The sequence below is a fragment of the Schistocerca cancellata genome, chromosome 8, assembly GCF_023864275.1.
Source record: "Schistocerca cancellata isolate TAMUIC-IGC-003103 chromosome 8, iqSchCanc2.1, whole genome shotgun sequence".
Classification (NCBI taxonomy): domain Eukaryota; kingdom Metazoa; phylum Arthropoda; class Insecta; order Orthoptera; family Acrididae; genus Schistocerca; species Schistocerca cancellata.
In genome coordinates, this window is record NC_064633.1 from 489,495,112 (window position 1) to 489,511,419 (window position 16,308).

The 16,308-nt window shown below is 44.1% G+C and overlaps 1 protein-coding gene across 2 annotated transcripts in view; it reads right to left on the minus strand.

The window, feature by feature from the left end:
• The window catches only part of LOC126094542 (gamma-aminobutyric acid receptor subunit alpha-6-like), a 107,771-nt gene that overhangs the window by 28,564 nt on the left and 62,899 nt on the right, over window positions 1–16,308 (minus strand). For both annotated transcript variants that reach the window (XM_049908973.1, XM_049908974.1), the window contains one exon: window positions 5,536–5,688. In XM_049908973.1, the coding sequence (XP_049764930.1) occupies window positions 5,536–5,688 (153 nt within the window). The remainder of the gene's footprint in view (window positions 1–5,535; window positions 5,689–16,308) is intronic.

Consider the following 16,308-nt stretch of genomic DNA (forward strand, 5'->3'; position numbering starts at 1 on the left):
CCGAACGTGTGCGGGTTGTGGACAAGAAGGCCACGTCAGATCCGCCTGCATGCGACGCCGCCTGATCCAGACGCCGGTCGGCGAGGAAGCGTCCCCAGCGGTGATCACTCACATCCCTGTCACATATGCCAAGGTTGCCCAGGATCGTAGCACCTCTACACAGGGTCTTCCTGCTCCGTTGACGTCGTCTGATCAGGTAGATGCAACCGTTACTTAGATTCCTTCTGATGTGCCACAGAAGCCGGATCCTGACCTGCCGAATCTTCGCAGCACGGTGACTGAAAATGCTACTGAGATTCACGTTGATCCGGGAGTGGTACCTGCTTCTGCTTTCCTTCAGACTGGTCCGGAGTCAGACGAAAGCCACCCGCAATCGAACTCTCAACGACATGTTCGATAACAAAGATCGCCACGAAAGAGAAAGAAACGTAGCCGTACATCCCCTGATGAATCCATTCTACGGATGGATACCAGGGATGCAGACCCGAAGATGGACGACAAACCGCTCTTTGATGACCAAAAGTCTGATTCGAACGACCCGCCACCGGCGACCACTGGCAACGAACACTACTCCTTACTGGCGCCATCGCCCCCACAGGTCGACGTTGAAGAGAGCCTATCCGCTGAGCCGAAAACTACGTCTCCTCTCCAAGTGGATGATGTGCACAGCCGATGCCCTACCGCAGTATCAATCTCGTGGGCAGACGACGTGGAGGTCGAAGGGACTGGGGTGGACGGTGCTGATGATGGGGTGCCCCCATCGGTTGCGCCCGCGCCCGCGAACTCTCCACAATAGCAGCCTCTTCAGCGGACCGGTAAGATCGACGACCTCTCGCTCCTGAAGAAGGAGCCCCACCTGTGCCTGTGGGACTCCATCACCAGCATTATCGTGTCGCAACGATTAACCTCGCAACCATTCGTGCGCCCCACAAACTAGCGCTGCTCCGCGATATGATTTATGATGCGGACATAGATATTGCGCTTTTTCAGGAAGTGCATGTCGCCGATTTTTCACCACCACATGGCTTCACGGCGCATCTTTCTCCCGCTTCGGTCACCGGTAGTGGTATTGCCATCATCTTACGAGGAAGTCTTCCTGCCGAAGATGTCCTATACCTCCCCAACGGCAGAGGTATGGCCCTTACTCTCTTTGGTGTACGCATCGTCAACATTTATGCGCCGTCGGGCTCCAGCTACCGTCGTGAACGCAATGCCTTCTTCGCGAATGAAGTTACACCCCTTTTTATGGGACCACACGATGACTGGGTCTTGGGTGGAGACTTCAACTGCACCCAACGACCTCAGGATCAATTGCCGCGTCTGGAAACAGTCGTCACGCGACTGCAATTTCTCGACACGTGGAGACATGTTCACGGTGATCTTTTGGGCTTTACGTACTACACTGTGCACTCCTCTAGCCGACTGGATCGCATCTACATCTCGCTATCCCTAATTCAACACACTAGACAGGCTGAAATCTGGCCTGTTGCTTTCTCAGATCATGAGGCTTACTTCTGTGATGTTGTTCTCACAATACAGGCAGTATGGAACGGACGTGGTTTATGGAAACTGAACACGGACTTCTTAATTCACCTGACTGTCGGCTTCTAATAGAAGACACTTGAATCACATGTAATAGACGCTGTCCCACGTATCCGTCCACCATATCCTGGTGGATCCAGTGTGCAAAACCTGCTCTTCGAATAGCTTTGATCCGGTATGGCAAAGATGTCGTCGACTGGAGGAAGAGCACTATTGACTTTTACTACAGGATCCTACGAGAATGCTCCACGATGCCAGCCTCCCCTGAGCGCCATACAAGGATGAACCATGCTAAGGCCCAAATCTCCAATCTCATGCGAAGGCATTTGGAAGGGGCGATAGTACGATCTCGTACTGCTGATCGCATGCCTCATGAACATCCGTCGATGTACCATATTATCCAAGAACGCCACAATCAACGCCGAAAATTGATTCACGTCATAACAAACCAAGAAGGGCGTCGCTACGTAACCCAATCTGCAATAGGGAATGTGCTTCACGCCCACTACCAGCAGCTCTACGCCGCAATTCCACATTCCCCAGAGTTGATCGAGGAAGTCTCACAGCTCAACTTCGGTGGTATCCCAGGAGATTCGGCGATTGACTTGATGTCAGAGGTGACTGATGCTGGAGTCCGCGATGCGATCCGGGCAGGAACCAGGACCCGACGGTCTTCCCCTCGAATTTTATCGCACCTTCCGTGATTTGTTAGAGTCCACCTTCACCTCCATCTGTCAGGAACTGATGTCTCCGGAAGTACCTGTGCCGGACTCTTTCATGGAAGGAATTATTATTCCTGCACATAAACCGCATGGTGGCAACAATATCAGTGATTATCGGCCCATCACCCTCCTTAACATTGATATGAAAATCTTCACTCGCCTTTTGGCGGCACGACTTAAAAATATTGCCCGATATGTTGTGTCGCCAGACCAAGCATCTTTGGGAGGGGATAATAATATCTGCACGGCTTTATACCGCTATAGGAATATGATCGCCGTTACCCAGGCACAACGCCTCTCTGGGGCACTTGCGTCTTTGGACGTTAGTCAAGCTTTTGATAGGGTTGACCATTCGTTCCTTACGGCCGTACTCCACCATATGGTTTTCCCAGTCGCCGTTATCACGGTAGTGATGCGCCTTCTGTGGGGTGCCTCATCCAGGATTATGTACAATGGCAGACTCACTCCTCCAATAACAATAGGTCGATCCGTATGTCAAGGTTGCCCTCTATCAGCGATTTTGTACGCCTTTTCCTTGGAATCCTTGCTATGTGGACTAAGACAACGTTTGGTATGGTTGTCCATAGATCGCTACCGATTCTGTTGCACGGCCTATGCTGACGATGTCGTCATCTGTTTACGTAATGCCGACGATATTCGAGCTGTTTTGACGTGGGTAGCGACTTATGGTGAGGCGTCGGCTAGCTATTTAAACGTACGTAAGTCACAAGTTATGTGACTTCCCGTGGAGTGCGTTACACCTATCACCACCGTTGATACCATTCGCTGTTTGGGAATAGATTTTTCATCTGATCTCCGGCATTCAGCCACCATCAACTGCCGACGCCTCCTTTTAATGATCAGAGCATGTCTTATGGACCATCGCCTTCGATCCCTAGATATTCTCCAGCGAGCTCGATATGTCAATATTTATATCGCATACCGAGTTCCCCACGTAGCACAAGTTCTACCTTTCCCGTTTACTGTGGCACGTCGCATGTTGGCAGCGGTGGCATCTTTCGTCAGCTCTGGGCTGTTGTTCAAAGTTAACTATGCAACCCTTACTCTTCCCCGTGAACGAGGTGGGATAGGTCTGTTTCACGTGCCGGACAGAGCACGCGCCCTATTTGTCAGCTCCCAGATGACGGTATTCAGACGTTGCCCAACGAGCCTCACTGGTCTCCTCCTGTCGGCATATTCGCCGGTCTCACTGTCAGCCCCAGTGATGATCTCGGATGTTCCGGACCAGTTCCATTATATACGATACTTCTTTCTTGAACTCAGTTATCTACGCCTCACCTTATCAAGACAGCTTTTACTCAAGACAAAGGCAGTATACAATGTCCTGCAATTAGGTAATCCACCTAACCCGATTGAACAAAAGTTCCCCCAGGTTGACTGGCGTCATGTATGGCGCGCGATGTTCGCCTGTTACCTTGACACGAATGTTCAATCTGTCTGGTACCTAACTGTCAGTGGTAAGCAAATCAACCAATCTCGCCTTCATCGTATCCACCTCGCCCAATCACCTCTATGTTCCACGTGTGGAGTGCCAGACAATGACAAACATCGGTTTGTTTGCGGACCGGCGGCGGAGGTTTGGCAACTGATTCGTCGTTTGTGGCTTTTCTAACGCGGGACATTCCGGATCATATTACTCCCCTTTCATTATTATTTCCGGAACGTGACTATTTTCCTCGGACCAACACCAATGCTGTGAATTAGATTCACGGACATGCCATTCACTACCTATTTGGACAAACTGTAGACTCTGTGCTCGACTTTTGGACATACCTCAATGACCGTCATTATGTCGTTGTCCGTCACCCAACACACAGACAATTTTTCTCGAACTTGCTTGGGAGTGCTTTCCACGACCCGCGTCGCAGCTGGAATGTGTTAAGCCAAGAGAGAAGAAGGTTTCCTGTTTGAACCAATGAACATTTCTGAACAATTGAACGGAACGCATCAATTTCGAGAAGACGTGACTCAAAATATTACCAGCGGGGCGCAGAAGGCCTCTGATCAATTACACAACAAAAATAAACAAAAACAAAAAAATACAAATACAAATAAAAAATTCAGAAAAAGGAAGATTTTGTTTTGTTTGTAAGGATAGCCATAACCTTCAATTCCCGTATTTCCCCTGGTATATAGGCAGCTCTCTGGGGTGGATTTAGTCAGGAGCCAACGTCTGAAGTGGACCAGATTTTTTTGTTACAGGATGAAAAGTGGCGGTGGCACTTATTTTCTTTTTTTTAGTTCCATTTTCCTAAGGAGCTCTATAATAAGAGAAAAAAATAAATTAATTAAATTAAAAAATTAAAAAAAGATAAAACAAAAAAAATTTTTTTTTAATGGTAGAGCACTTGCCTGTGAAAGGCAAAGGTCCCGAGTTCGAGTCTCGGTCCGGCACACAGTTTTAATGTGCCAAGAAGTTTCACATCAGCGCACACTCCGCTGCAGAGTGAAAATCTCATTCTGAAATTTTACCTATATCTTCTGAAATTTTTAAGCTCCATCTTCCGCGAAAGATGTTCGGGCTTGGTAATACTAAGCGAGGGCAGTCGTTGTTTATGTTTTGCGTGGGACGTTCGTATGCAGTATGAAGAGTTTGTAGATTTGATAAAATACGGGTTTGGAAGTTTTCTGCAGGATGTTATAGCAATAATGAGTGACTAATTAATCGGTGTATTCGCCACAGGTGAGCAATTTACATCGGAAGTTAATGGACAAATAAGTATTGCGATTCTTAGTGATTAGCATCTGTTCGCTGGCTTATTATTACCTCAACAGTTCACGTATTAAGGCTACCGAGAACTTTATAACGTGATAGTTTAATTGGTAAGAATAATGCAGCAATGACAAACTTCAGTGTTAAAGTAGAAGTAAATTTAACTGCTAATACGAGCATAATTGGATATAGCCATTATTAGGAAGTGTGGTGCTTAGGAACTCAATAAATTCATAGTAAAATTTAAACTTAAATTTAATAACTGATGAGTTAACACTCGTAAAGAAAAGAGAGACGCTTTAGTTTTAGACAACACGGTCAGGTTTCATACAAAGTGTGTTCTCTCTGTTAATTAAGAATCAGTAAAATCTAGCGGAAGGTTGGTTACATGCTATCACTCGAATACATGCGAAGCTCCATGTGGCTAAACAACCTAGCAGTCGACGTCACCTGCTTGGGAACCGCTGTGCGAACCATCGAGTAGCCTTACAACAGATCTTACTGCTTGTGACACGGGCTGTGTGCGCCGTCACTCACCCATAGCGACGCGGCCGGGGACGTCGTCCGGGTCTATCCAGAAGGCGACCCAGGAGCAGCACACGATGAGTCCGCAGGGCAGGAACACCTGCAGCATGTAGTAGCCCGTGCGCCGCTTCATGCTGAACACGCACCGGAGCACCGAGTACTCGTCTGCAACAGCACACTACCGATGCAAGCAATCACGTTCCTTATTACTGCCTCAACTCTCAACCACTGACAGGTAGTCGCGATCTGTAAATGTCCGTTTGAATAACATGATAAAGAAAGTGATACTGGAATTACATTTCCACTCTGAGCTGGCAATGGAAATTCTTCCACAACGGTAAGATCTCAATAATTACACTTGTGAGTTCAGTGTAGGTAGACTGACACACCTAACAAGGGAACCTCCCCATCGCACCCCCTTCAGATTTAGTTATAAGTTGGCACAGTGGATAGGCCTTGAAAAACTGAACACAGATCAATCTAGAAAACAGGAAGAAGTTGTGTGGAACTATGAAATAAAAGAAAATATACAAACTGAGTAGTCCATGCGCATGACAGGCAAAATCAAGGACTACTTCAGCTCAGCAGTGCCATGGTCCCGTGGTTAGCGTGAGCAGCTGCGAAACGAGAGGTCCTCGGTTCAAGTCTTCCCTGTAGCGAAATGTTACATTTTTTATTTTCAGACAATTATCAAAGTTCAGGCACTCACACATAATCAACTTCACTCTCCAAAATTCCAGTACATGTTCAGATTTGCTTGGACATATGCAGGATTTGACGGTCTACACACGGAAAAATTTGAAAACATTAAAAACATATGTTTTGACAGAGCACAGGGAAAACTGTGCGACTGTGAAACTATAACATTCGTTTGTTGCAGTTTATGTGACAAACTCTTATGCTTTCATCACTTTTTTGGGAGTGATTATCACATCCACAAGAAAACTTAAATTGGGCAAGGTAGAAGAATCTTTTTACCCATTCGCCAAGTGTACAAGATAGGTGGGTCGATAAAATATTCCTGTCATGTGACGCACATGCCGTCACCAGTGTCGTATAGAATATATCAGACCTGTTTTCCTGTGGACGAATCGGTTGACCTACGACCATGCGACCAAATGTTTTCGGTTCCCGTTGGAGAGGCACGTCCTTTCGTCTACTAATCGCAAAGTACCAGAGCATGAAGATCGGTTAGAAACAGAAGAACTGGAGAGAGAAGAAGAGATAGAAGAAGTTATTCAACCGACATCAGATGAGATAAAAACCATCCTGGATGTCCTTAAAAAAAGAATAAGTTGTGTTAACATTGCATTGAATACAGAGATGAGTTGGAGTAATACAAACGCAAGAAAAGCATATAGAAAGATTCTATGTAAATCTCTGCACTACGTTCTTGTGTATGTTATCACGACATGATACTTGTATTTTGGGAAATACCATTTGACAACCCGAATGATTTGAAAATGGGTCCCGACCCGAAACTAGTCATGAAGTAAATAAAACTGGAATTTGCAACATTGGCTGTTTTTCCGTTGTACTGATTAACACAAAGTGGCGCCCAGCAATTACTCCAGCATGCTGGAAGTTCGAAATCAACATTGTCGAAAACATATTGGCAGCACGTTACACACGGAGCAGGCTCTTCAGTGTGGTAGACAGCTGACGGCCTCAGCTGTTGAGCTTTTTCCATAACAGCCCATTTAACAACTGCTAATAAATGTTGTTGTTGTTATTGTTGTGGTCCTCAGTCCTGAGACTGGTTTGATGCAGCTCTCCATGCTACTCTATCCTGTGCAAGCTTCTTCATCTCCCAGTACCTACTGCAACCTACATCCTTCTGAATCTGCTTAGTGTATTTATCTCTTGGTCGCCCTCTACGATTTTTACCCTCCACGCTGCCCTCCAATACTAAATTGGTGATCCCTTGATGCCACAGAACATGTCCTACCAAACTTCACTTCTCCCCAATGCTATTCAATACCTCCTCATTAGTTATGTGATCTACCCACCTAATCTTCAGCATTCTTCTGTAGCACCACATTTCGAAAGCTTCTATTCTCTTCTTGTCCAAACTATTTATCGTCCATGTTTCACTTCCATACATGGCTACACTCCATAAAAATACTTTCACAAATGACTTCCTGACACTTAAATCTATACTCGATGTTAACAAATTTCTCTTCTTCAGAAACCCTTTCCTTGCCATTGCCAGTCTACATTTTGTATCCTCTCCACTTCGACCATCATCAGTTATCTTGCTCCCCAAATAGCAAAACCCCTTTACTACTTTAAGTGTCTCATTTCCTAATCTAATTCCCTCAGCATCACCTGACTTAATTCCACTACATTCCATTATTCTCGTTTTGCTTTTGTTGGTGTTGAACTTATATCCTTCTTTCAGGACACTATCCATTCCGTTCAACTGCTCTTCCAAGTCCTTTGCTGTCTCTGACAGAATTACAATGTCATCGGCGAACCTCAAAGTTTTTATTTCTTCTCTATGAATTTTAATACCTACTCTGAATTTTTCTTTTGTTTCCTTTACTGCTTGCTCAATATACAGAATAACATCAGGGAGAGGCTACAACCCTGTCTCACTCCCATCCCAACCACTGCTTCCCTTTCATGCCCCTCGCTTCTTATAACTGCCATCTGGTTTCTGTAAAAATTGTAAATAGCCTTTCGCTCCCTGTATTTGACCCCTGCCATCTACAGAATTTGAAAGAGAGTATTCCAGTCAACATTGTCAAAAGCTTTCTCTAAGTCTACAAATGCTAGAAACGTAGGTTTGCCTTTCCTTAATCTATTTTCTAAGATAAGTCGTAGAGTTAGTTTTGCCTCACGTGTTCCAGCATTTCTACGGAATCCAAACTGATCTTCCCCGAGGTCGGCTTCTACCAGTTTTTCCATTCGTCTGTAAAGAATTCGTGGCAAATGGTTCAAATGGCTCTGAGCACTATGGGACTTAACATCTGTGGTCATCAGTCCCCTAGAACTTAGAACTACTTAAACCTAACTAACCTAAGGACATCACACACATCCATGCCCGAGGCAGGATTCGAACCTGCGACCGTAGCGGTCACGCGGTTCCAGACTGAAGCGCCTTTAACCGCACGGCCACACCGGCCGGCAATGAATTCGTGCTAGTATATTGCAGCCGTGGCTTATTAAACTGATAGTCCAGTAATTTTCACATCTGTCAACACCTGCTTTCTATGGGATTGGAATTATTATATTCTTCTTGAAGTCTGAGGGTATTTCGCCTGTCTCATATATCTTGCTCACCAGATTGTAGAGTTTTGTCAGGACTGGCTCTCCCAAGGCTGTCAGTAGTTCTAATGGAATGTTGTCTACTCCCGGGGCCTTGTTTCGACTCAGGTCTTTCAGTGCTCTGTCAAACTCTTCACGAAGTAGTCATATCTCCCATTTCATCTTCATCTACATCCTCTTCCATTTCCATAATATTGTCCTCAAGTACATCGCCCTTGTATAGACCCTCTATATACTCCTTCCACCTTTCTGCTTTCCCTTCTTTGCTTAGAACTGGGTTTCCATCTGAGCTCTTGATATTCATACAAGTGGTTCTCTTTTCTCCAAAGATCTCTTTAATTTTCCTGTAGGCAGTATCTACCTTACCCCTAGTGAGATAAGCCTCTACATCCTTACATTTGTCTTCTAGCCATCCCTGCTTAGCCATTTTGCACTTCCTGTCGATCTCATTTTTGAGACGTTTGTATTCCTTCTTTCCTGCTACATTTACTGCATTTTTATATTTTCTCCTTTCATCAATTAAATTCAATATTTCTTCTGTTACCCAAGGATTTCTACTAGCCCTCTTCTTTTTCCCTACTTGATCCTCTGGTGCCTTCACTACTTCATCCCTCAGAGCTACCCATTCTTCCTCTACTGTATTTCTTTCCCCCATTCCTGTCAATTGCTCCCTTATGCTCTCCCTGTAACTCTGTACAACCTCTGGTTTAGTCAGTTTATCCAGGTTCCATCTCCTTAAATTCCCACCTTTTTGCAATTTCTTCAGTTTTCATCTACAGTTCATAACCAATAGATTGTGGTCAGTGTCCACATCTGCCCCTGGAACAATTTAATACCTGGTTCCTAAATCTCTGTCTTACCATTATAAAATCTATCTGAAACCTGTCAGTATCTCCAGGATTCTTCCATGTATACAACCTTCTATCATGATTCTTAAACCAAGTGTTAGCTATGATTAAGTTGTGCTCTGTGCAAAATTCTACCAGGCGGCTTCCTCTTTCATTTCTTCCCCCCAATCCATATTCACCTACTACGTTTCCTTCTCTCCCTTTTCCTACACTCGTCACCCATGACTATTAAATTTTCGTCTCCCTTCACTATCTGAATAATTTCTTTTATTTCATCATACATTTCTTCAATTTCTTCGTCATCTGCAGAGCTAGTTGGCATATAAATTTGTACTACTGTAGTAGGTGTGGGCTTCGTATCTATCTTGGCCACAATAATGCGTTCACTGTGCTGTTTGTAGTAGCTTACCCGCACTTTTTATTCATTATTAAACCTACTCCTGCATTACCCCTATTTGATTTTGTATTTATAACCCTGTATTCGCCTGACCAGACGTCTTGTTCCTCCTGCCACCGAACTTCACTAATCGCTACTATATCTTACTTTAACCTGTCCATTTCTCTTTTTAAATTTTCTAACCTACCTTCCCGATTAAGGGATCTGACATTCCACGCTGCGATCCGTAGAACGCCAGTTTTCTTTCTCCTGATAACGACATGCTCTTGAGTAGTCCCCGCCCGGAGATCCGAATGGGGGACTATTTTACCTCCGGAATATTTTAACCAAGAGGACGCCATCATCATTTAACCACACAATAAAGCTGCATGCCCTCGGGAAAAATTACGGCTGTAGTTTTCCCTTGCTTTCAGCCGTTCGCAGTATCAGCATAGCAAGGCCGTTTTGGTTAGTGTTACAAGGCCAGATCAATCAATCATCCAGTTGCTCCTGCAACTACTGAAAAGGCTGCTGCTACTCTTCAGGAACCACACGTTTGTCTGGCCTCTCAACAGATACCCCTCCGTTGTGGTTGCACCTACGGTACGGCTATCTGTATCGCTGAGGCACGCAAGCCTCCCCACCAACGGCAAGGTCCATGTTTCATGGGGGAGGTAAATATTCAAAAAATAATAAATATTCAATTAATATACTGAAAATAACTACACTATATGAACGCCAGCTCAGTGAAGTTGTTTTGTCTACTCACATGAAATGATAGGTAGGTGCAGTCTGTCTGTAAACTGAAAAGTGAGCGGCGCTCGTGGTGGGGAGAGTGGCTTCTCTGGGAAGAACTCTACAACTGCCGTACAGGAGGGCTACGATTCAACTTCCCTCGAGCATTGCGAAATAGTGGGCAAAGATTTACGTAGATGCTGTCACTATGCTTTTCTTGCCATTGTGTTATTAGTTACTCACATCTGTGTTCAATGTAGTTTAAACCACTTCGTAGTAAATAAACACCCTCCCCTTCGCTCACTCAGGGGTTCAAATGGCTGTAAGCACTATGGGAATTAACATCTGAGGTCATCAGTCCCCTAGACTTAGAACTATGTAAACCTAAGAACATCAGACACATCCATGCCCGAGGTAGGATTCGAACCTGCGACCGTAGCAGTCGCGCGGTTCCGGACTGAGCGCCTAGAACCGCTAGACCGCCGCGGCCGGCTGTGAATTACGATGCGAAGTTCCTTTGGGTGTCCAAAGGAACTTTGCATCGTATTTCAGAATGTCACAGGCACTGCAATATTATATTTATCCGCCGACACGGGCAAGTGACTCAAAAAGCCTCATCTGTACAAGAATGTACATAATACTGTAGATGTACGAGTACAGGTCATAGATGCATGTTTGACGATATATGGAAGTTTGGGAGTGGCTGTGTGACGTACACAGATAGCCAAAGGGTAAGTTGACAGCTCGTGATAAGCGACTAATCTGGCTTAGAGCCCTGGCCCAGCACAAATATTCATTATCGTCATTCCATTCTACAGCTGAGGGTTGTCCATATTCGCAATTGCGAATGTGTTTAATGTATTTCACAACGGCTGTAGTCGTCGCAGTACCTGTTCGTTTGGACATTCATGCAGGCGCAAAGCAACTTTGCACCGTAATTCAAAATAACACAGGTACTGCAATATTGCGCTATTTTTAATGATCTGCTATTTTTCCATCCCCTGCAAAGCAAAAACCATTAGTCTTAGAGACACATGAATACTACCTTTTTTTGCAGGAAATTACTCGTTGTGTAATTTTGTACTGATATTTTCGCTAGAAACCGTTGTCTTAGAAATATTCAAGGACCTAAAAAATTTGGCTTATACGCCTGTCCCTCCCCTCCCCCCCCCCCCGCCGCCCCCACCCCCTCCTCTGCACCCCACACGCCCACGCCCTACCGGTCAGGATTTTTAGTACGTAATTCATTACAGTCTCCCCTACCGCTATACAAAAATTTGCGACTACAACGAATTTTTCCCATAATTTTCCTACGACGACTGAACTAGTACGCTTCCATATGACAGTGCATTTCTCCAATTTTACCTCCACGTTCTTTTCGTGAGATTTAAGTAGGAGGAAGAGAAATGGGGTTGGTGTGCAAATCCGTGCTTTTCTTCACTGACTTGGCACCATTACACTGTGAAGCTTTTTTTTTCGTGATGCGATTGTTTTTCGTCAGTTTGGAATTTGATTGTTGCAAACAGTAATTTGCATGGTGTTAAGAGCTCGTGTTAGCCATTTTAAAGGCTAATCAGAATGGAGCGTCAAGTGGAGAAAAAAAACACTTCCGAAAGTTTTTACTCTTCTATCGGGTGGAGCAGAGGAAACATCTTTTATAAACTGCCAGTACTCTGAGACGAGTGGGGGAACAGACCTGGAGCGATCCTTGGCAGACATCTCAGACAATGCCGTTTCAGTCGCTATGGAGCACTTAAGTGCAGAGTATCGTGTTTTCGCGGTCGAGCAGTTCTTTAGAAACAATGATTCTGTAGTCACAGTTAACGTTTTTTCCGTCAAAAGTTTAATGTCTGACGTCGAGATGCAGTCCCAGAGCGAAACATTATACTCCGATGGGTTGCAACGTTCAGAAGTACTAGATCTGCGATAGAAAAGCAACCACGTGGTCTTCCCCACTCAGTTCGAACTCCAGAAAACGTAGAGTGAATGAGACCAGCAGTTCTTGCTGTCGGAAGCGATCGGTAAGCTACGGGCTGTACCGTTGGATATGTCACGTCGTTCACTTCATCGCATCTTACATGATCTCATATTTCACCTGTACAAAATAATGATTGCCCAGCAGCTAAGTGAAACGTTTTGTGCAGTGCAGAGAATTTTGTGGCATAATGGATGCTTTTCTTATGTAAGATGCAGATGTTCCAGTATTTTTGAGTGATGAAGCAAATTTTTATCTGGAGGGTTGTTGTTACGTACAAAATTGTCGGTACAGGGGGTCGGTGAACCTATATGAACCACACAAAAAACACAGCTCAAAATAACACTGTGTGCGGTACCTCCAACACAGGGATTTTTGGACCCTACTTTTTTGAAGTGGGAAGAACCACAGTTACTGTGACATCACCGCACTACGTAGTAATGTTAAACAACTTTCTTCATCAAGAACTTGAAAGGCATCGATTGAACATGAGACAAATATGGTTCCAACAGGATGCTGCCACAGATCACATGGGGAGAGCATTCATGGAAGCGTTTCCACAAATGTTTCCAGGCCATATCGCTTCACGACATGGTGATGTTTCCTGGCCCCCAGACTCACCCACCCTATCGATCTTTGATTTCTTTTTGTGGGGCCATTTGAAATTAAGAGTGTACGTGAACAAGCATTGCACAAGCGATGACCTCAATGTTTCCATTCAACAGGAAATTGTAGCTGAAATGTTGTAGAGAGCAGTGTGTAACTTTTAAGAGAGGATACAAATTTGTGTCCGGCAAGAAGAATGTCACCTCAACAACATCATTCTCCGAACCTAATTAAGGAATGTGGTCTTCAAAAATGCAATAAAGCTACTATTATTGAATGCAATTTTTTTAAAAATTAAACCGGGCTTCAGTTATTCAGTGGTGAGAAACATGCTTTTCCTCTGTTCCATCCTCAAGTGTAATAGAGGACCTAATGCTGCAGAAGCCGGCAAGAGAATTTATGGTGTGTACAGGAGGCAGGAATTTGGTGAGTGGACAGCACAGAAATGATTTTCTCGTTTTTGTTTTGTGTGATGAACCATGCTATGCAAGATCTCTTTTTTAATGAAAGGCTCCTAAATCAGTTGGCTCACAACAATTCCAGCTAAACGACGCAGTAATTGGCACAAATTACAGATTGACCACACAGCCATTGTGCGCCACTTGTATTGGTGGGTAAGGTGCCAAAATTGGGTAAATGGGTACCATACTTAAGCGACACCAGCAAAAATTAGCGATTAACCATATGTTCGTCTTTGCTGGAAAATTATCGTTTTGCTTGTAAACAAAAAAAAATTGTTCAAATGGCTCTAAGCACTATGGGACTTAACATCTGAGGTCATCAGTCCCCTAGATTTAGAACTATGTAAACCTAATTAACCTAAGGACATCACACACATCCATGCCCGAGGCAGGATTCGAACCTGCGACCGTAGCAGTAGAGCGGTTCCGGGCTGATTTTGCTTGTCATAAGCGCACATCATTCCTTGGGAACATTGTTACAGGATGCTGTATGTGAACTTAAAGAAGAGGAAAGAATGGCTCAGTCCATCGAGAAAAGCAACGGACCACGCGAAGGATGGTGCACACCCTCAAAAAGTCATATTAATTATCAACTGCTACCAGGAACTGCTGCATATACTGAACGGATAAGACGATACACTGTTGCTATTGAAAACAAAAAGGCATGGTAACCAGTGTTGTTAGCGCCATAAAACGCAAGAACTTACGCAGCAACCCAATATATCAGCTGACTCTTCTAGTATCGTACCAAACTCTCTTGCGTCTCGCATTGGAGCTGGATTGGAATCCCCATGATGGTTTCACGATTACTAAACGAATCTCTGACGGAATGCGACGCTCTTCTTTGAAGCTTCTGTATTTTCCTCTATAAATATAACGTGATAAAACTGGCGTTCTACGGATCGGAGCGTGGAATGTCAGATCCCTTAATCGGGCAGGTAGGTTAGAAAATTTAAAAAGGGAAATGGATAGGTTAAAGTTAGATATAGTGGGAATTAGTGAAGTTCGGTGGCAGGAGGAACAAGACTTCTGGTCAGGTGACTACAGGGTTATAAACACAAAATCAAATAGGGGTAATGCAGGAGTAGGTTTAATAATGAATAGGAAAATAGGAATGCGGGTAAGCTACTACAAACAGCATAGTGAACGCATTATTGTGGCCAAGATAGATACGAAGCCCACACCTACTACAGTAGTACAAGTTTATATGCCAACTAGCTCTTCAGATGACGAAGAAATTGAAGAAATGTATGATGAAATAAAAGAAATTATTCAGATAGTGAAGGGAGACGAAAATTTGATAGTCATGGGTGACTGGAATTCGAGTGTAGGAAAAGGAAGAGAAGGAAACGTAGTAGGTGATTATGGATTGGGGGGAAGAAATGAAAGAGGAAGCCGGCTGGTAGAATTTTGCACAGAGCACAACTTAATCATAGCTAACACTTGGTTTAAGAATCATGATAGAAGGTTGTATACATGGAAGAACCCTGGAGATACTAAAAGGTATCAGATAGATTATATAATGGGAAGACAGAGATTTAGGAACCAGGTTTTAAATTGTAAGACATTTCCAGGGGCAGATGTGGACTCTGACCACAATCTATTGGTTGTGACCTGTAGATTAAAACTGAAGAAACTGCAAAAAGGTGGGAATTTAAGGAGATGGGACCTGGATAAACTGAAAGAACCAGAGGTTGTACACAGTTTCAAGGAGAGCATAAGGGAACAATTGACAGGAATGGGGGAAAGAAATACAGTAGAAGAAGAATGGGTAGCTCTGAGGGATGAAGTAGTGAAGGCAGCAGAGGATCAAGTAGGTAAAAAGACGAGGGCTAGTAGAAATCCTTGGGTAACAGAAGAAATATTGAATTTAATTGATGAAAGGAGAAAATATAAAAATGCAGTAAATGAAGCAGGCAAAAAGGAATACAAACGTCTCAAAAATGATATCGACAGGAAGTGCAAAATGGCTAAGCAGGGATGGCTAGAGGACAAATGTAAGGATGTAGAGGCTTGTCTCACTAGGGGTAAGATAGATACTGCCTACAGGAAAATTAAAGAGACCGTTGGAGAGAAGAGAACCACTTGTATGAATATCAAGAGCACAGATGGAAACCCAGTTCTAAGCAAAGAAGGGAAGGCAGAAAGGTGGAAGGAGTATATAGAGGGTCTATACAAGGGCGATGTACTTGAGGACAATATTATGGAAATGGAAGAGGATGTAGATGAAGATGAAAGGGGAGATACGATACTGCGTGAAGAGTTTGACAGAGCACTGAAAGACCTGAGTCGAAACAAGGCCCCCGGAGTAGACAACATTCCATTGGAACTACTGACGGCCTTGGAAGAGCCAGTCCTGACAAAACTCTACCATCTGGTGAGCAAGATGTATGAAACAGGCGAAATACCCTCAGACTTCAAGAAGAATATAATAATTCCAATCCCAAAGAAAGCAGGTGTTGACAGATGTGAAAATTACCGAACAATCAGTTTAATAAGCCACAGCTGCAAAAT